Here is a 21,371-nt window from a genome sequence, read left to right on the forward strand (position 1 = left end):
GAGTCTATGATTATGGTTGAACGACCCGTTGAGATTATGGATCGCAACGAGAAGAAAACCAAGGGTAGTCGTATTCGGTTAGTAAAAGTTCGTTGGGAATCACGGCGTGGCGCGGAGTTTACTTGGGAGCGAGAAGACGCAATGAAAGAGAAGTATCCACATTTGTTTGCATCGTCGTCTTCATCTTAATTTCGGGACGAAATTTCCTAAAGTAGAGAATACTGTGACATTCGTCAATTTCGGGTCACTTTTGTTATGTAAACCCGACCCGTTTGTTACCCGAACATTTCAAATATATAAACTATTGGATCTTGTCATTTAAAATATATAAAATATATAAAATATATTTTTTTTATATTATGCATTGTTTGACCATTTAAACATACCCGTTTTTATGCAAACCATAAAAGAATCTTTATACCCAACCCTTCACTCTTTCCCTATATATACACACCCATCTTCTTCATTTTACTCTTGCTACATCTCCAAAAACTCTCTCAAACTCCATAGATTCAAGATTGTTATTTCTTATGTATTCTTGAAGTTTTGACTTCTCAAGTCAAACTAACTATAGTATTTCATTCTAACTTGTTCATCTAACATTACTAACTCTTGAATATGGTGGTACAACATATATATAATACACACCCCTTGTTTCATTTATTTGTTACTTCACCGACTTTGGTTGGTTAAGTTTCGAATGTCATAAAGCAAGGCTTCATGGAGGACTTCGTGTTCTTGATATATATTTACACACACATAACTTATTATACATATCACTTATGACTAACTTCTAACCCTTTAGTTTATTCATCTTATTTACAAGTTCCATGGTGTGGGTTTGTATAAGACTAACCTCGGTTTAACCGAAACTAGTCCAAACCGGAAACCGAACTTTTGTTTACTAGTTTTGTTAAAATAGTTGTTTAAACATGTTTATTGCTAGATTTGAGTTTCAAAAATCATTTTTACAAGTTCTTTGATATTAAGCATATGGAATCCATCTATGAACTCGTTGGGAGATGGAAACCGAACTAAACCAATACTTTTGCTTAAAAAACGTGTAGTTAACTTTTTTTGTTGTAAAATTTAAGTTTTCTTCATTTATAAACCAATATACAAGTTCTATGATATTTGGGCATGTAGAAACCATCTATGAACTATTTGTGAGATGGAGACCGAACTATACCGACTTTTACTCGCTTAAGACACACAAGTGTGTTTTTAGTTATCAAGACTTGTATATTTCTTTAAAAAAATAGTTTACAAACTGATTTTAATTATTTTCTTAAGTACTTGGAATAGTTGGATCCAACTTGATCTCATAACATAGCTTGGACCGACAAAACCGAACACTCGCTTAACGTGCGTTGTTAGTTCTAAACAATAGATCTACATACTTGGTTAAGTGTTAGTATGTTTTAATGAGTTATCTCATAACAATTAATATTTTGGAAAGTTGACTTTTGGTTTGACCATTTGTCAAGACCCGAACCGACAACCCGAACACTCGTTAAAAACCCGTTTTAGTATCTTTAGCCTAATGGAACTTGCATTTTAGCATTTTCCCCACCTTATTACTTAACATTGGTTAAGTAAATATTAAGGTTAGATACTTTAACCCGGTTTTGAGCAAACTTACATTTTTAAAAGGGTTATTATTATAAATTCTTAAATAGTTACATTTTAAACCTTGAACTTTAATTGATTAGTTTTTGCAACAATTATTTTATTTAAAGATCTTCAAGGCAACCTTTCTAAATCCAAGACTTTCTTTTATTTAGGCTTCATACGTTAAACTCGTCGTTCCGGCAAATCTCCAAATAATCAATCTTTCAAGTTTATTACTTTAATGTGAGTAACTTCATACCCCGTTTTCTATCTTTTATTTTGGGGGTGACATTTCAACTTATCTAAACTAAATGTTTTATACTTGGGTCTTAAACCACAAACGTTGTTGTATACCTTACTTGAATAATTGCTCGATTTGGTGTTCTATGCTTATTTGACTATGTGTTTATCGCTTTTGGATGGTGGAACTATAAATCCTAGACCATTTGGCAACCCCTCAGGGCAAGGTGTCGTTAACGTAATGCAATTAACGATAACTATAAAATCCTAAACTATTTGGCAACCCCTTATAGTTGGGTGTCGCTAACTTGTTAGCGATAACTATTTATCCAAGTTTATTGCTATTATTTATGGTTTTGTATACTAGTTTTGTGGCTTTTCATACTATATATCTATTGTTCAAACTTATGAATTGCTCACCAACCTTTGTGTTGATAAACTTTATTTTATGAAATGTTACAGGTTTGCATCTAGGTTGATTATGGAGTTCGGTGAAGAAAACGTCACAAATACCGTTAGGATATTATCAAAACTGAACAATATTTGATTTGCTATATTTTGTTATATTTTGTTGTATTTGAGTTATGAATATTTGGTTATGTGACATTTTCGATGATGTGAAATGAAATGAGTTTGTTAAATATTGTCGCTTTAAATAGTGTCATGCGCTTTTGAGCAATCGTTGCATCCCGGCATGTTCCGCCTCCTTTGGTCGGGGTGTGACATTATGTGATTCCCAAGGACATGGTTGTCATGCGATCACCTAGATCAAATGATATTTATGACTTGAATATGAATTCTAAAGTATCTACATCGATCGAAACTTGTTTTGTCTCGATAGCAACCGAGAAAGACTCAATTCTTTGGCATCGAATAATAGGTCACATACATGTTCGAAAGATGAACTACCTGATGGCGAATGATCTGGTAGAGGGTGTGTCGTTAAAGAATTTCAAATTATCTGATCACTGTGTTTCTTGCAAGAAGGGCAAACAGAAGAAGAAACCGCACCCATCTAAGTTATTAAATTTCATTAATACTCCGCTTGAATGACTTCATATGGATTTATTCGGTCCAGTGACTCGTGCGAGTATTTCTGGAGACTGGTATTGTCTAGTGGTTACAGATGATTATTCACGTTATTCATGGGTCTTGTTTATGAGCTCAAAAGATCAAGAACTGGTTCTTGTACAAAACCTAATCTCTGAGATCGAATCACTATACAAACAGAAATTGAGGAGAATTCGAAGTGACAATGGTACTGAATTTAAAAATACTGTATTGGATTTCTTTTATGTACAAAAATGAATTCATCAAGAATACAGTGCTTGTACCACAACAGAACGGTGTAGCTGAAAGAAAGAATAGAACGTTAATTGAAGCTGCTAGAACGATGCTTGCTGATTCAAAGCTTCCTGTCCAGTTTTGGAATGAGGCGGTGAATACTGCTTGTTATACACTCAATCGAGTTCTCACTGTTAAAAGACTCAAGAAGACTAGTTATGAATTATTGAATAATCGTAAACCTAATTTAAAGTACTTGGAACCATTTGGGTGTCCTTGTACTATGTTGAAAAAGGATGTGGGAAAGTTTGATGAGAAAGCCATTGAAGGTTATTTCTTGGGCTATGCGTCACACAAGAAACGAGTTTTTAACTTTACGTCTGGTTGTGTTGAAGAATGGTACCATGTGGACTGTCAAAAGTACACTACTCCTCCTCAAGGAAAAGGTCCCGACTGGATGTTTTACTATGATGGTTTATTTAATTCATTAACTCCAACAACCGATCATCCAGATGAAGATTTAGTTCGTACTTATTTTGAAGAACATTTGGAAATTCCAAGGTTTGCAAGTTCAAATGATGTTGAAGCTCCAATTGTTGCTCCAACTGAAGAACCTGATAATGAGTCTCCTGTTCATTATGATAATGCTTCTACAATATCTGACGATAATGCAGTTGTGGATCAAGTTATTGAACTTGATAGTGATGTTTCATCTCCTGAATTGGGTGAACATTACACTAACTTATTTGAAAATGTTGCTCTTTCCGAGAATCCTACTCTCAGGATTCATAATTACCAAACACGTCATCAAGTTGCTTCTTCGGGTGAAAATAATGTTTTATGTGCTTATGCTGACTTACACTCATCTGGAATTGTAAATCTTGCTAAATTCACTTGTTTTCTATCTCAAGTTGAGCCAACAACTCCTCGTGTGGCACTTCAAGATCCTTCTTGGGTAGAATCCATGCAAGAAGAATTACAACAATTTGCAGGTTTAGGTGTTTGGGATCTTATCGATAAACCTGCTAGAGTCAAGAAGGCGATTCCGGCTAAGTGGGTATACAAATGTAAGAAAGACGATCGTGGGGTAATTGTGAGAAACAAGGCACGTTTAGTGGTGCAAGGTTTTCATCAGCAAGAGGGTATTGACTACACAGAAGTATATGCTCCAGTTGCAAGATTAGAGTCGATTCGAATCTTTCTGGCATATGCAGCTTACAAGAATACTAAAGTTTATCAAATGGATGTCAAGAGTTCTTTTCTCAATGGTGAACTTCATGAGGAAGTGTTCATTTTACAGCCTCCAGGTTTTGAAGATCCTGATTATCCTGACCGTGTTTACCGATTAAACAAGGCATTATATAGTCTACATCAAGCCCCGAGAGCTTGGTATGGCACGCTCGCCGACCATCTGACGGATAATGGTTTCAAACGTGGAACTGTCGACTGCACTTTGTTTTATAAGAATATTGGTGATGATCTTCTCCTTGTCCAGATTATGTTGATGACATAATCTTTGGGTCAACAAACAACAGGATGTGTAAGGAGTTCGAGAAATCTATGCAAACCAAGTTCGAGATGAGTTCGATGGGAGAGATGAATTTCTTTTTAGGGTTGCAGGTTCATCAGTCTGCGAAGGGAATCTTCATTCATCAGACAAAATATGTGAACGATGTCTTGAGCCGATCCAAGATTACTGCCGGAAAAATCTCTTCTACTCCTCTTCCTCTGGGTCACAATTTATCACCGGATGAATTGGAGGATACCGTTGATCCGACCCTCTATCGTGCTATGATTGGTTCTTTAATATATTTAACTACTTCACGACCCGACATAATGTTTGCTATTTGTTTATGTGCTAGGTACCAAGCTAGTCCCCGAGTGACTCACCTAGCAACGGTCAAGTGTATTCTGCAATATCTAAGGGGAAATCCTGACATCTGGTTACGGTACCCCAAAGATGATACTTTTGATCTTACCGCTTATTCCGAATCGGACTATGGAGGATGAAAGATCAATTTCAAGTCTACTACAGCGGGATGTCAATTTTTAGGAAGCCGGCTTGTTTCCTGGTAGTGTAAGAAGCAGACAATGGTCTCCACTTCAACCGCTGAAGCTGAGTATGTTGCAGCCTCGAGTTGCTGTTCCCAGGTTTTGTGGATACAACAACATCTTCGCGACTACGGTTTGAAGTTTCTTACTACTCCCATTTTGATTAATAATTCTGTTGCTATTAGTATCACCAAGAATCCCGTACAACATTCTAAAATGAAACATATCGAAATTCGATATCATTTTATACGAGATTGTTATGAAAAGAAATTAATTGATCTTGAGAAAGTACATACTGATTTTCAGAAAGCCAATCTATTTACCAAAGACTTTGATAAAACATGTTTTCAATTTTTGCTTGGTTTAAATGGATTGAAGACCCTTGCTGAGATCCTAAAATTAGGATAATTATCTTTTATGTAAGTTTGTTCTAGTTTAAATTTTACTTTATTTTTAGGTTTTAGGGGGTGAATCTTAGAAAAATCAAAAATATTGTGCTTTTTGTTTGTATAGATAAAACCCAAAAACATTAGAAAAATTTTGAAAAACCAAAAAGATTGTGTTCTTTCCTGTTTTATTTTAATATTTGAAAAACTAAAAACATCTTAAAATTAGAAAATACCAAAAATATTGTGATTTCTGTTTGTTCAGAAAATTTTGAAAAGGTCAAAAAGAATGTGAATTTCTTGTTTATAAAGAAAAATCCGAAAAGACAAAAAGATTGTGTTTTAGTTTGTAAAGAGAAAAACCAAAAAGCTTTTTGCTTACGTTCACTGAAAATTATGCCATTTGCTTCTATTTTGAAGGACATATACTTGTATATATTTGGTCCAGATAATTTCTTGTAAATATTCGGGTTAGCCATTTATCTGACAAATGGAAAGTATTTGGGGCGTTCATTAAGCTCTCTTTTTTATTTCGGCTGAGAATTATGTCAGTTATTTAAGTTTGTGAAGCATGCTTGCATGTATTGGTCTTGTTATCTACTTGTAGATGGATATGATAGCCATTAATTTATGAACTTAAATTAACTTGGGCAATTAAATTCATTTTGTTTTATGCTCCTCAAAATTTTGAGTTTTTGAAGCAAAAAGAGAAAATGATAGTACATTGATTATTTGACCCCAAATCCAGAAAGAAATAAGCTTAAAAGACTGTGTGCTTAATCATTGGTGCATTGATAGGTCTTAAACAAGCTGTTAGAGTAAAGTAAGTGATATAAACCTAAAGAAAAGCCAAATTTAAAGAGGTGTTAGTCTCTAGAAAAAATCTCGGTGAGGATGGCAGAAATGTAATAACCGGTCATACTCAAGCCTTATTGTTGTTGATCACCTAAAAATATAATAAAGCAAATAATAGGCGTTAGGATTCTGGATACTATGAGTCTTTATGCGGCTTAATCATCTGGGTATTCATAAACATGAATATTTCATTCGTTTTTAGATCAAACCCAAAGTCATTAAACTCGATCACTACTGTACACTGTACAATCCAAATTACTGACTTGATCAAAATCCGCTGTTAGTCATACAACTGTTCATCCCTTGCGCGCGTCTCAATACCAATAAGAAACGGACCCCAGGGGATACAATGTATGTAAGCTGACAGATGGACTCTTGCATACTCACATTAAAGGAAACTTGATGCATTGCTCAAAGTTACAATTGGTATCAAAAATTTTGATCAACACTATAACGGTTTAAGTCAAGTTGGGGTGATTTGGAAAAAATCAAATTAAGCTTGAACCGAGATTAAGGGCTGATAGTTTCTGATATTCTGTGCGCTAATTGAACCATAAATCATATCACAAAAATGCTCGAAGGTTTGTTATAAGATTTAAGTGGACAACAATATCAATGACCGACTTAACGCCAGTCATAATGTCGCTAAAATATAAAACTGTGATGGAAGGGCATTTTGGTCAATATGATTCTCTGCTCAAACTCAATAAAAACACAAAAATATGTACTGCTTTTGAAAAAACATAGAAAAACACAAAAAGATTATTTACTTTCCCATTCGGATATTTCTGTAAATACATTCTTTAATTTTTTACAAAATACCAAAAATATTTTATCCTTTTACTTTACATATTATTTAATATTTTAAGTTATGTTTCGAAAACGTGAAACGTTTTTAAGGTATTTAATTATCGGGATAAAGGTTCTCAGTAATTCTTTTAAGTTATGTCATTTATTTATTAATTGGATAATATTTAATTAATTCTTTATTTATTTCATTGAATTATATAAGTTAAAAATTAAATAATTGTCAATTCGTTAATTTTGGATAACGAATTAGGATTGTGTTTTAACGAACTACTTTCTAGTTCGTCACTCTAATTCGCTTCCACACTCTTTAACGAAATGCATCCAATTCGTTATGCATAATTAACGAATCAAGACATAATTTGAAGTTACTTCGTTATGCCACGTCTTAAAATAAGTGTAACGAATCGGATGATTCGTTATTTCAATCACTAACGAATCTGTTTGATTCGTACATAGGGAAGCGTGTAAGGACTGTGTATAAAAGACAGCTGTGAAAACGATTCGTCCTTCACTGTTCTTTCACCTTCCTTATACCTAAAGCAACCTTTTTCAAAATTTTCTCTGAATTTTCGACATTCGAATTTCGAACTTTCGGGTATTCCATTGTGTTACTAAGGTATAGATTATCATATCTATGTGATTTACGTCAAGAATGACACTGTATTGATAGTCTAATTATGTGTTCTTGCTATAAGGGTTTACAGCTTAATAAACTCTGTATCATCGGCATCATACTGTGTTATTATAGTTCATTTTGATTTCATTGTGGTCGGAATGTGATTCCGAGACCCTGGGTAGACGTTAATCATAGTTTGATTGGTGTTTGCCGGGTCGATTGAATGATTATGTTTTCGGGGTTTAGGCTCTGTTAATATTTCGAGCATGCTTAATTTATTTCATGATGTTAAGCCTCAATCTCAACACCATGTGCTTCGTATTGTATTTCCGAGCTCACTAAGACTATTGATTCGGTTATCAAACGTTGATTATGGATCAATTGATGCTGGATTCACAATTGTTGACTTTCAGTGTTCTTAATCTATTTTGACTTTGACTATATGAGTCAAAAATCAAGTTTTTTTTAATTATTATTGACCATTCGTTAACCGTAGCGAATTGGAACTGCTTCATGTCCAATTCGTTAAGGATGCATACAAATTAGCTCAGCGAATCACTTTCTTAACGAATCAATTGTGGATTCGTCAAAATTGGAACGAATTGGAATTTAATTCGTTATTATTTATAGTTAATTCGCTATGTCTAATTCGTTAACATATTTACCTGATAGTGAATCACTTGATTCGTTACATATTTCTAACGAATCAAAGTGATAATTACACGAATGACATTTCATTTTACATAATTTAATTAAATTTAATTAACTTTTGTATTTAATGAATTATTTCAACAGTCTAAACGCGTAAATATATTGATTACACATGACATTTAAAATTAAATACATCATCTATAGATAAATAGATACATATATGTTACCTGTAAATTATATTTTCACTTTACTAATACTCGTTTACATTTTCATTCAGTTCTAATGGCCGATCAAATGGCTCAAGATCCACTCGCTGCTCCTCAAGAAGTAGAACAACCTCAAGTTCAAGAACAACCTCAGGAACAACAAGAGGTCCAATTGCTATCATATGACAAGAAGTACAACATATGTGCTTATGTTAATTCGGATGTTGCTGACGTAGCCACTTTTGGAGATATTCTAGCATTTTTACGACGTTCAGTATTACTCTATGCCATAACTGCCAGACCTACTGTCTATCTTAGTATTATTAGGCAGTTCTGGAATACTGTTGAATTCGTTGAGGCTGAGAACCACATTCGAGTTACAATCAATCAAACCCCTATTACAGTGAATGTGGATATGGTTAGGAGGGTGCTTCGGTTTGAGGATAACGATAATAACCCGAGTAAATTTGACAAGAGGTTAATCAAGGGCTTACTTACACGCGTACGATATGGTAGAGATGTCGAACAATCTATGCTTAACAAGAATGGTCTATGCCCGCCTTACAAGTATTTGTTACATGTTCTAATTCATTGTATGGGCGGACGTAAAGGGGGATTTGATGAATGTCGTATAAGTCTGCAATAGGCATTTGTGGCTCGTATTCTCAACAAACCATTCAACTATTCAGAAATGATTTTCGATCATTTGAAAGAGCAAGTCCAACAAACGATTCAGACGAAGAAGTTTTTGATGTATCCTACTTCTAGTTTTCGCCCAATTTGACCCTTAAAGGCCTCGTCCATTAACCGTTGATATGTAGCCCCCGTGTTTTTCAGACCAAAGAGCATCATCTTGTAACGAAATGTGCCTTGGTCTGTGCGGAATGCTGTTTTGTCCTCGTCACATGCCGCCATGCGGATCTTGTGGTAACCCTTGTAAGCATCGAGGAAGCACTTAAATTTGAACGGGGCTACAACGTCGAATTTAAGATCAATTTCTGGCAAAGGATAACATTCCTTTGGGCATGCTTTGTTTAGATCCTTGAAAACTATACACATTCGCCATGTTCCGTTGCTCTTAGGAACGATGACTGGATTAGCAACCCAAGTCTGGTATTGAATTTCTCGGATGATTCCAGCATGTAAAAGATCTTGGACTTGTTCATTCATAGCTTTGGTCTGTTCAGGACCCATATTGCGTTTCATTTGAACAATTGGCGTGAATGCTGAGTTTACCCGCAACTTGTGCTCCGCAATCCTCCACGGGACACCAGTCATGTCTGCGGGCTGCTAAGCAAAGATGTCCGTATTCTTTGTTAATAGCTGTTTTAAAAATGTCCTTACTATCTCGGAGATAGCAGACTCAATTGTTATTGTTTGATATGGAAAGTATTTGTTCAACACCCACTTTTCTGGCTCAATTCTTTCATTTTGCTTCGGCACCTTACTTGGCTTTGAATTTTCCGCTGAGAAGCAATGACGGTTTATGTGGATAATAGCTACCCCAGTGCGGGTCGGAACCCCCACTGCACCGGGAGCTATGGAAGGGTGAGCATTGAAATCACCAATTGCCTCATGCCCTAAGATAATATCGTGTTTTGACGTAGCCGGTAAAACCAAGAATTCAACGTCTTCAGTGCGAGAATGCGTTCCATCATTAACTATGACTGGAAAGGAAATTACCCCTTGCGGATGCATCACTTCACCCCCAAAAACAGACTCAGGTGCGTGAATTGGCTTCAAGCGCGCCTTGTCTTCCTCGTCAAGTTGCTCAAAGCACTGTTCATACATTATGTCTGACGTACTGCCAGTATCAAAAAAGACGTAATGTGAATGGTAATGACCTATGAGAGCAGTGACTATCAGCGGGTTTTTGTTGCATGGACCTCCTTTGACCCACGGGAAAATCACGGGTTCATTATTCCATTCTTCCTCATCAATTTCTCGCCTTTTTCCTCCAATAATGCGCCCTCCTTGAATCATGTGAACATTCAAGTCTCTAACCTACTTTTTAGGCGGGCCTTGATTGTCTTGTGCAGGAGCTTTACCAGGTCTTTGTCTCACATTTTTAACCAAGTGACTTAACTTCCCAGATTTAACTATTGCTTCAATTTCGTCCTTTAGGGCTAAACAGTCATCCGTGTTGTGACCAATGTCATCATGAAACGTGCAATGTTTCTTAGGATTAAGGAATGATCTTTTCATGAGTGGTTGAGGCTTTTTGAATTTCACATTTTCAGTAATCAAGATTTCAGAAGGAGTCTTCGTTAAAGGAGTCCAATTGTTGACATGCTGCGTCGAAGCGCCTGCTTTGTTCTTGTTAGCTATCAGCGATCTTGCATCGAACTGTTTTGAGTTATCCGCGGAGGGTTGAAGTCTTGACCAAATTGTTCCCTTGGCCTGCCTATCCGGCTGCGGATTTTGAAATTCCACTTTCAATTTTGGCTTTGGACTGTCAGACCCTAAGGTCTTTTCAGTCCTTGCAAACAATTTTGCGACAGACATAATTTTGTCCCACTCTTGAGGCATTCCATCCTTGCTAGTTAGAGTGCGGATCAAAGCGTTACTTCGTACATTTTTGCGGAAGGCTCCCCATAGCATATCTTTGCTGATTCCTCCGATGTTCAAACTTTCGTCATTCAACCGAGTAATGAAGTCTTCAACAAATTCATTATCTCGGTGAACAACATCTAAAATTTCTGACGGGTCACATATGTAGTTCTTTTGCTGATTGAAATGTTGGGAAAAATTTTTCACCAGATCATCCCAATTAGTAATCTGCCCATCAGGTAATTTTTCGAACCATTCACGCGCTGCCCTAGTTAACGTCAATGCATACATGTGAAACCAATAAGGGAGCGTCCATCCGCGGACTCCACCAACTGCTACAAAATTTAGAAGATGATCACTTGGATCCATCATCCCATTGTACTTACCCAATGACGTTGGAATTTTTGCGTTAACTGGGAATGGAGCTGTTGCGATACGCGCTATGAATTTCGACTTTTCAGCAAAGGCTGCGGGACGATACGGTTTTGTGAAGTCATCTTCCGCATCACTGTGGTACTCAGTATGGCGAACTACCGCACGCGGGCGACTAGCCCTCTCTCTAGCATGAGTTCTGCTATTACCACTGAAATAACTAACGTCACTTGATGATATGTTGGATCATAACTGTCATACTCGATTCTGTGAGGATTGCGTGTGAAAGAATAAGGACGATCACGCCTTCTTCTTTTAAAGTCATCCTCAGAGGTTCTCTCCATTTGCAGATTAAATCTTATCTGACTCCTCCGAATTGTGGTAGGAGGAGATGGAGATCTTCCAGATGTTTCATCATAAATTAAGGTACGAGCGCGGATTCGCTCTTCACGAATCATACGCTCATATTCAGCTAAGGCATTTTCTTGCTGAATGCGTAACCAGTCTTCAGGAGATTAGACTCCTTCAGATCTGAAGTTACGACGATGAGATCTCATCGATTCAGAATTATCAGATCCGTCTTCTAGACCCAATTATGTACGAGCTCGACGAGTCTCACCAGTAATGTGTCCTAAAATCACCTGGAGTAGGTCCTCCAGGTGCTATGACATCAATAGTACGTCTAACAGTTACCGGAGTTTCCGTCGGCCCTTGAGGATTTGACTCATATCGTATCGGAACAACGAAAACTAACACAATTCTAGCAAAAACATGGATGACCCCAATGAAGAAACATGGATCTAGTTCCTTCACAGGTCTTAGATCCAATGAGTCCACATGGTATGGTACGAACAACTACTAACAACGATACGAGCCCAATCTCCCAAGTCCAATGACAGAAACCTGCAAAACAACCACTGTGAGCTCGTTACGGGAAGGACAAGAGAGGGGGTCTTCCCGTAACACCCTCCGGCGTGAGAATAAGTATAATTCCGGCAAAGAGAAAGTACTTAAGTATTTACAGTAGATAGTTGGGAGTGAATAATCTTACTTCATGGAGATTGTGGAGTATATATAGCCGAAGAATGTGGGAATGTAATTTGCCCAACTGTCCCTTTCTAGTAGATGCTCTTGTAACCGCCTAGACATGTGTCCTCATATGATAGGTTGAGCTATACGGCCCCTGTGCATGGTTGTAACAACCTGGAAATGTATCCCTCTGTGATAGGACGATATATACCTGGCCATGTGCATGTCTGGCCAGTTGTCCTCTATTCATTGGCTGAAGGGTCACGTGCTTTCCAAGAAAGGATCTTGTTAAAACTTCTAGAAAAGAGTTAGTTAGATACATCTATCCTATGACGTTGCCTTTCTGGCCATTCCTGCGGGTGGGAATAGTACCCTGCGGATGACTTCTGAGGGCGTCTAGGTCCTCCCGCACATAGTCTCTAGGATGCATTATTGTTCTTCCTTTGTCTTTGAGTTATGTGGGTGATTTATATGTCCCACGGTTGGCATATGAGGGGATCCCCCATGACCCGAGGGTGATGCTTAAGTGTATTTGGGTATTTTTGGTACCCTACCTCTATAGCACCAAACTCGCGGGTGATGCTTAAGAGTATTTGGGTATTTTTGGTACCCTACCTCTATAGCACCAAACTCCATTTGTGTTGATTAGTATGTCATTATATGGACGACTTGGATTCTTATATATACAATAGAGATATTCCTTTTAGTGATTTCCTTGTAGATAAAAAGAACAAAAAAAGGTGAGGCTAAATGCGCCCATATATGTTGAATGCAACTTGGTGAGTGAAAATATAGAGATGCATTATGGATCTAGACATCTAGCTAGTAAGGAAGAAGTACATTCAAAAAATCACAAGCGAAAAGGTATAACCCAAAAAATTGACTAAGACGATGTTCAATTAGAGAGCGATGAGGTCCAACCGACGGCTAGCCTTTGGCTGAGGCTAAGCTGAAAGCGAAGCCACTTTGCAATGGACCCCTCGTACAATTCAAATATACTATGTAAGTCCCTCAACTAATTAATCCTTCAAACTCCCTATCTAACTCTTGGTCTATATATAGCCCCTCCCTCAACTTATAATCTATTCACTCCACACACAGCATATGACATTCAACATTCATTATCCTTGTACATTCAAAATGGCCTACTCTATGAGCATATTTTGTAAAACCGTTCTAGTCACTCTTTTCCTTATCAGGTTCGTGACATTGTTGCCGGTGACATATACGAAGCCGTCAACATTTCTTCAAGATTTTCGCATAACATGGTCTAATTCTCATATTAAGCAGCTCGATGGCGGGAAGGGCATCCAACTACTCCTTGACCATAACTCGGGTATGTAACACGCTTATTAATTCGTATGAACATATGCACCGGTGCATGGTCCTTACACCAAAACATGTGAAGTTAGTGATAAATTCAAAACAAATTTTTATTTACTAGACGCTGTTCAACAATATTTGGTGAGATTGGCGTAACCTAAGTCAAAGGTGAGATAGTTATATAACATATAAAAATAAGTATAATATCAGATTTCACATACCGGTAGCTCCTTAATAAATTATTTCATAAACATTATTTTTTTATGTTAATAGGATGTGGGTTCGTTTCAAAGAACAAGTATTTGTTTGGACGTGTGAGCATGAAAATCAAGCTCATTCCAGGCGACTCTGCTGGCACAGTCACCCCCTTTTATGTATGGAATTTTGAACTACAATGCAAAAATTGCTTAAATAATTTGTTTAACACACACATATTAGTTATCATTGTTCTTTCATGGTTCTTGATGACAGATGAACTCGGATACGGATCTAATACGAGATGAGCTAGACTTCGAGTTCTTGGGGAACCGGACCGGACAACCATACTCGGTTCAAACCAATGTGTATGCCCATGGAAAAGGCGATAGAGAACAAAGGGTTAACCTTTGGTTTGACCCTGCTGCTGACTTCCACCTTTACTCCATCCTATGGAACCACCAACATGTTGTGTAAGTTATATACACAACAATCTTGCTTTCAAACCACATGCTAGTTAACTTCAAATTTACAACTAAACACGGCCGGCTTTTTCCTCAAAAAGAATTTTTTTCCACGGTCTTTTTCTCTTAAAGAAGTCACGTGTCACGTCCTTGACTTGTCCATGTGGCGCCGCTGCCAGTATTGCACTAAATGTACAAATGGCAGATATTTTTATCTAAAGAGTACATGTTTATGTAAAAAGCTTTTAAAACCAATACTTACTTATAAAAGTTGACCTCTAAAGAGTACATGTTTATGTAAAAAGCTTTTAAAACCAATACATCATTTGTATAGATTTTTAGTGGATGAAGTGCCTATAAGAGTGTACAAGAACAATGAAGCCAAAGGAACCCCCTTTCCAAAATCCCAACCAATGGGAATTTACTCAACATTATGGGAAGCAGATGATTGGACCACAAGGGGTGGGCTAGAAAAAATTGACTGGAACCAAGCACCTTTTTATGCTTATTACAAAGACTTTGATATTGAAGGATGCCCTACACCAAACCCAAGTGCCTGTGCTTCCAACCCAGCCAATTGGTGGGAGGGTAAAGGCTACCAACAACTCGATGCGGTTGCAATGCGCAGGTACCAGTGGGTGCGTATGAACCACATGGTATATGATTACTGCACCGACAAACAAAGGAACCCGGTTGCCCCACCGGAATGTATGGACAAGATTTAAGAAAATTGTTTATATACTTGTCCTGGTTATTATTGATATTTATATGATCATGAATCAGATGGGATGGGGCCAAGAAAGTAAAATGTTATTGTGTACTTTCTTTTTCTTTTTGAACTTGTATCTACACACAATAAATTTTCTGCAATAAATTAAGAAAATGACATACAGATGCAAAAAAAATGTGTTTACAAGTGTTTGTACTTCTGCAATATTAAGAGTTTTAAAAATAACTATAATACAATCAAAATTAAATGATCAAATTATGATCATGCAAAAAGACATGGCAAAGGTAAAAGACATGAGGGGCAGAGTGGAACTGGAAAGCTAGGAGCGGGGCATAAGACGGCACGAATCAAAACTGGTGGGAACACCGTCCCACATGAAGTTGTACCGTCGAAAAAACATCTCGCACGGGCATTAACCACCCGAATAATGTATTTATGGCTATGGGTATTGCGTCTTGTGCCTGTCATCTTGTATCTAGTTAAAATATGGTTAAAGAATAAGAGAGATGAGAAAGATTTATTTTTAAGGTTATACATAGCTTAAGGATAAAGTGAGGAAAGATGAAAGACTGATATGGCATTTTTAGACCAGAAATAAAAAAGAGAGATTAGAGATGGGAGGGGGTGGAAAGACTCATTTCATCCATTATGATTAACATTTTACACTTCTATATTAGTTTGTGTGACCGATGAAGTTTTTCATTTTTCTACCATTAAAATCTATGTTAAGCTGTTCAAAAAAAAAAAAAACTTTGTACATGTAGTAATGTATTTAAGAAATTCTTTTATTGTCACCAATGCACCATGAGTTTTTGTTCTTCACCAAAAGAGAATTTACAAAGTCTGATTATCGAATCCTTTTTTACCGATTTAACTGAGTCATTATAAGTGTGAATATAAGTTTTTGATTTGATTTGGTCCGTATAGCTTTTAAAGATGATTTCAATTTAATTTTCATTTAATAAGTTGCTTCTAAAGACCGTAAAACTTGGTTTGGCAAGAGGGTATTGTCTATACACATTTAACTAATTATTCATACATATGTTAAAACAAGAAACTGATACTCATGATAGTGTATCAAAGATCGAGTGTTTGAATCACATCCCCAATAATCCTGTTGTTTGAACCATATCCCAAATAATCAGCATATTGTTTGAATCATATGCCAAATAGTGAGCCTATAGGATTCAACCAAAGGACTAATTATGTTATTTCTACCATACAAAATATTTATAGCGTCATTCCACTTTCCCTGAAGTGTGACTCCGATGCTAATATATTAAGTGTGCCACTCATTAGACACTAAAATGTTATATTTCTTGGACGATGTTGTAAATACTTTGGTAATATTGATGATGGGATGACCATTAGGTACACAATACAATAATTGGAACGAGTCCTATAAGCTAAGGTTGATAGAGTGGGTGGCACATGTGTATTAAGGAAGTGGTCACAAATCTAAGCACGTGCACATTAAGGTGCTGATGGATTATTGTCGGAGAGCCAAAACATGTTTAACTAACTAACCTCCTTTTGTAGTCGGACCCACTAACACATGTTACACATGCCTTCGTCCGGTCAAGTTTTAAGACTACTCACATTCATGATCTAGGATTGCAATTCTAACAATTAAGAAAAAATAAAAATTGGCATTAAAGGTGCAAACCGATCGGTCCACCAATTGGGATTTCAATCCCTTCTTTTTCTCAATAATGGCCACGTGTCAGCATGTAATTGGATGTACTTTTATTTTATTTTTTCTTTTTAATTCATAACAATTATTTATATATATATTTTGGTTTTTGTTTTATAACTTATTATATTTGACTTTTTAAAAAAATCTAAAAACACAGTCTTACTTAGTTTTTTTGTGAGCATTCCGGTATAAATTTCGTTAAAAATGGAGTTTGTTTAAAAAATCGTATTTTTTATATAAAATTTTAGTTTTAACCATTATTGAATTATCTTATTTAAACTACTAGTTTTCTATTGGTTAGTCAGATTTTATCTATTTTATAAAATGTGTTTGATTAATATATATATTTAAAGTTTTTTATATTTAAAAAAATATAATTACTTAATTATATTTATATAGTTAATCAAAACTAATTATAAATTGAATTTATTAATAAAAAAAGGACGAGATTGGGTTGTTAATGGGAGTAAAAGATTGGAGTGGGTTAAATTTTATAGATTGAAGTAAGAGAAATTAATTTTATAATTGAAATTGTGAGATTGTTAATGGGAATAGTCTAAGGCACAATGGACCAAACTAGCCAACTAGGTAGTAGTAAATTAATACTATGAGATCTTGGATTCAAAATAGGTACAAAAGTTTGTCATGGAAGAATTTGGTTTACAATTTCAGCTAAGTTTGAGCGACTTATACGACATCGACTTTCAAAAGGACAATTGCACCCAAAAAAAAATCAGTTACTTTTAAAGAAAAATTCATGAAAATTAAATAGTTTTCTTTTTTATTAGCATTATATATGTTCTACGACTATACTTTCTCGTTGAAATATATCTAAGTATTCGGATAATCAGAATTGTTTTGAACAAAAATCTGCTAAGGATAATGTATCCAAATATGTTATGTGACGTTTAGTGCTAAAATGATAACAACGATTATATGAACGAAATAGAGATGAACAGCGTGATTTGATTACGAGGGAAAACACCCTTAATTACGATAATCTTACTTCGGTCAAAACTTAACAAGGCAATCTTTGATAAAATGACTTCGGTTAAGGATTAACAAGATAATCTTTGGTCGAATCACTTTGGTCAAGGATCAACGAGGTAACCTTTGGTCGGATAGTACGTGATTATAGTAATCTCCGGCACAAAAAACCCCTGGACGGTGAAAACTGTCACCGTCAAGTATATTATATTAATAATAAAAGGTGGTTACAAGTGTTGTGGAGTTGTTGATCAACGATTACAAACGAGCTAAGTGTGTGTGAGATTACAGAGAATTTGTGAGCTAAAATCTGCAGTAGTAAAGCTAGTGAACCGTGTGCGTCCTAGGGTTGATCACAACTCAAGTATTTATAAAGGAAAAATAAAATAACTAACTAATAATAACTTCTAAAAATCCGCAAGTCCTCCACTAGCCACTCCCATCACTTTGACCACGTGCCATAGAAGTCCAGTAGCGAAATAAGTGGAAGAATAAGTCTAGGAGCCGTTAATGTTGATAAATATCAACATTCATATGAGAAACAACCGTTAACAGCACCAAATACCGAGGATCCATGATCCTAACATAGCTCTGGAACTCTTCAGAAGGATAATTGATCCAGACACGTTTTCAAGAATAACATATCCTCAGTACTCAGTTGTTGGTGACTCAACAAGAAGTCCTATAAATCCGCCACTTCTCCCACTAAACGTGTTACAGCCATTTGACCACGTGTTTGACAAGTCCATTAGCGAGATATCCGGTGGAATAAGTCTTCGCGCCGTTATACTTATTAAATAACAACCTACTCACAAGAAACAATTGTTAATAATACCAAGTACTGAGGACCACTGATCCTGACAGGATCTGTCTAAGGATAACTGATCCAAGAACATATGTCAGGATAACGTATCCACAGTGTCAAATTTCCGTGCCCTAACAAGAATATTGCATGTTTTTGTTCTAATTCTTAGCTCCTTTATTATTAATGAGTAGAGGTGTACAAAATCGTTTTTTGTTCCCAAAGCGAACCGGTTTAGGTTTTGCACGATCTATACCAGTTCAATTTAGAAATCGGCTTAAGCGTAGAACTTGTCAAACTGATCAAAACCATTTTTGGTTCGGTTTAAAACCGATTTTAAGCGGTTTAAAACAGACTTGAGGCAAAAAAGAACCGGTTTTAAAACCGGTTTGATTGTAAAATGAGCGAACCGCTATACGAACCGGCAGTCTGGTCGGTTTAGGAACCGGTTTAGATATGTAACGGTCCGGTTTGGCTTCAGATTAACCGGTTCCAGACCGGTTTTTTTTGTACATGTCTATTAATGAGGGTTGTGAAGAAACACGGATCTACTCCTCTTGACGGTCCTAGATCCAATGAGTCTACAGGGTAGGATACGGTTAACTGCCAATACGATATGAACTCTATTCCCAAAGTCCAGTGACGTGAACATGCAAAACAGACACCGTGAGCTCGTTACGGGAAGGACAAATGGGGGGGGGTCTTCCCGTAACCACCCTACGGCGTGAGAATAAGTACAAATCCGATAAAGAAAAGTACTTAAGTAAATAGTGAGAGTACAGTGGGAGTGAATATGAATACCTCATGAAGATTGAGACAGGTATTTATAGCCGAAGGGTGTGGGAAGGTGATTGGACCAGTTATCCCTTTGGAAGATGCTCTCGTAAACAACTAGACACGTGTCCTCATACGATAGGCTCAGCTTATACGTTGCATGTGCATGTATAACAACCCGGACACGTGTCTTCATATGATAGGGTGGTAGATACCCCTGGCCATGTGCACGGTTATAACGGCCTTGCCAGATGTTCATTGCTGATTGGCCTAAAGGTCACGTATTGCTCAAGAAAGCATCTTGGTAGATCTTCTAGAATGTTATTAATTAATGACAGCTGTTCCGGGGCATTACCTCACGGTTATTTATGCGGACAAGTTATTCCGTCTTGCGGATAACTTCTGAGGGTGCCATGATGCTTCCGCACATCTTGCGGGAGTGCTTCTTCCACGAACAGTTATGCGGGTGGCCCATATGCCCCGCGGGTGCCTTATGAGGGACTTTAGATTGACCCGCGGGTGATACTTAAGGGTATATGGGTCTTTTCAGTACCCTACCTCTATAAGTCCTCGCAGTCCAGTGCTTCTTCCGCGTGAAGTACTTTATGCGGGTAAAATTTTGGACTTAATGCGTATTTGAGGATTTTTTTTTAACTCTTGCAAGTTGGTTGAAAATATCTTCTATTGTTGTGGATAATCATGAAAAAAGTACAAGTTGACCACTCGCAGGCGCGTGTGCAGGTGATGGAACGTTTATGACGGCTGTCACTGTACCCGACTGTACAACTTTTTCTCTTTTTCGAATTTCCCTCGTGACTTAGCGCCTGAATATTGGGCGACCTTTTCTCTCTCCACTGTTTATATCCCATCGCATTAATTGCGATGAGTATAAATAGGGGGAGTTAACTTCCTTTCAAAGTTTTATCGCCTTTGAATTCTGATTATCATCTTGCTTTCTTGCTTTAAAACTTTTGATTATTTACCCAATCTTCCCTAAATCTGTCCATTGAGTTGTCGAACATTATTATAATGACGAGTATACAGTCTGAAATCGATAAGATAGAGGTCCAATGGGACCAGTCTGAGTACCAGAAACTCATTGAGGCCTATGGCATTCCACCGGAGTGGGGACCAGAATTCCCCTATGCCGGTTCTATAGCAAGTTTCCCACCTCCTGGGAAAATGGCCGTTTATTCAGACTACTTTGTCCACGAAAACTTCCGTTTTCCTGTGACAAAGTTTTTTATGAGGATATTGGGTGCTTTTGGGATACACTTATCTCAATTGCATCCTCGTGCTGTCATGCGAATTCGCCACTATGAATTCGTGTGTATAGCTCACGATATGGTGCCTCATCTTGATCGTTTTGTTGTTTTATATCGAATGGTCAACCGTAATGGATGGTTCACCTGTCAGGCGATAACTGACAGGAGGATCGGTCGAGAAATCGAGGGAGGTTCCAAAGACTGGAAGAACAAGTTCTTCTGGATTTCCGAGAATGTCGTACCGGAAACTATGGTACGTCGTCCTGTTAATGAGGCGCTTCCTGATATTACTCCGGCTGACCATGAGGGACAAGAGTGGTTTCGCGTTTTGGCGTCCAATCCTACTCCTATGCGGGCGCTTCCTGATGAAGCCCTCATATGGGCAGGCATGAGCCGTTTATGGCCACCTGTTTATTTGGAACATGTTTTTATTGGGCTGGATGAACGTAAGTTGTCTTTTTCCTACTATTACA

At 37.0% G+C, this 21,371-nt stretch overlaps 2 protein-coding genes across 2 annotated transcripts; one reads left to right on the top strand and one right to left on the bottom strand.

Annotated features, from left to right (window-relative positions):
• Positions 1–10,715: 10,715 nt before the first annotated feature.
• LOC143562042 (uncharacterized) lies at positions 10,716–11,630 on the bottom strand. Its single transcript, XM_077049966.1, has one exon. The coding sequence runs from the start codon at positions 11,628–11,630 to the stop codon at positions 10,716–10,718; it is 915 nt and encodes a 304-aa protein (XP_076906081.1).
• Positions 11,631–13,570: 1,940 nt separating this feature from the next.
• On the top strand, positions 13,571–15,935 carry LOC143562039 (putative xyloglucan endotransglucosylase/hydrolase protein 6). The gene is made up of 4 exons (XM_077049962.1): positions 13,571–13,998; positions 14,259–14,359; positions 14,457–14,653; positions 14,979–15,935. The coding sequence occupies exons 1-4, from the start codon at positions 13,767–13,769 to the stop codon at positions 15,367–15,369; spliced, it is 921 nt and encodes a 306-aa protein (XP_076906077.1). The 5' UTR covers positions 13,571–13,766; the 3' UTR covers positions 15,370–15,935.
• Positions 15,936–21,371: the final 5,436 nt, after the last annotated feature.

This window comes from Bidens hawaiensis, unplaced genomic scaffold (assembly GCF_021521415.1).
Source record: "Bidens hawaiensis isolate Kalapana, Puna unplaced genomic scaffold, B.hawaiensis_p1.1 tig00020895_1, whole genome shotgun sequence".
In the NCBI taxonomy this organism is placed as follows: domain Eukaryota; kingdom Viridiplantae; phylum Streptophyta; class Magnoliopsida; order Asterales; family Asteraceae; genus Bidens; species Bidens hawaiensis.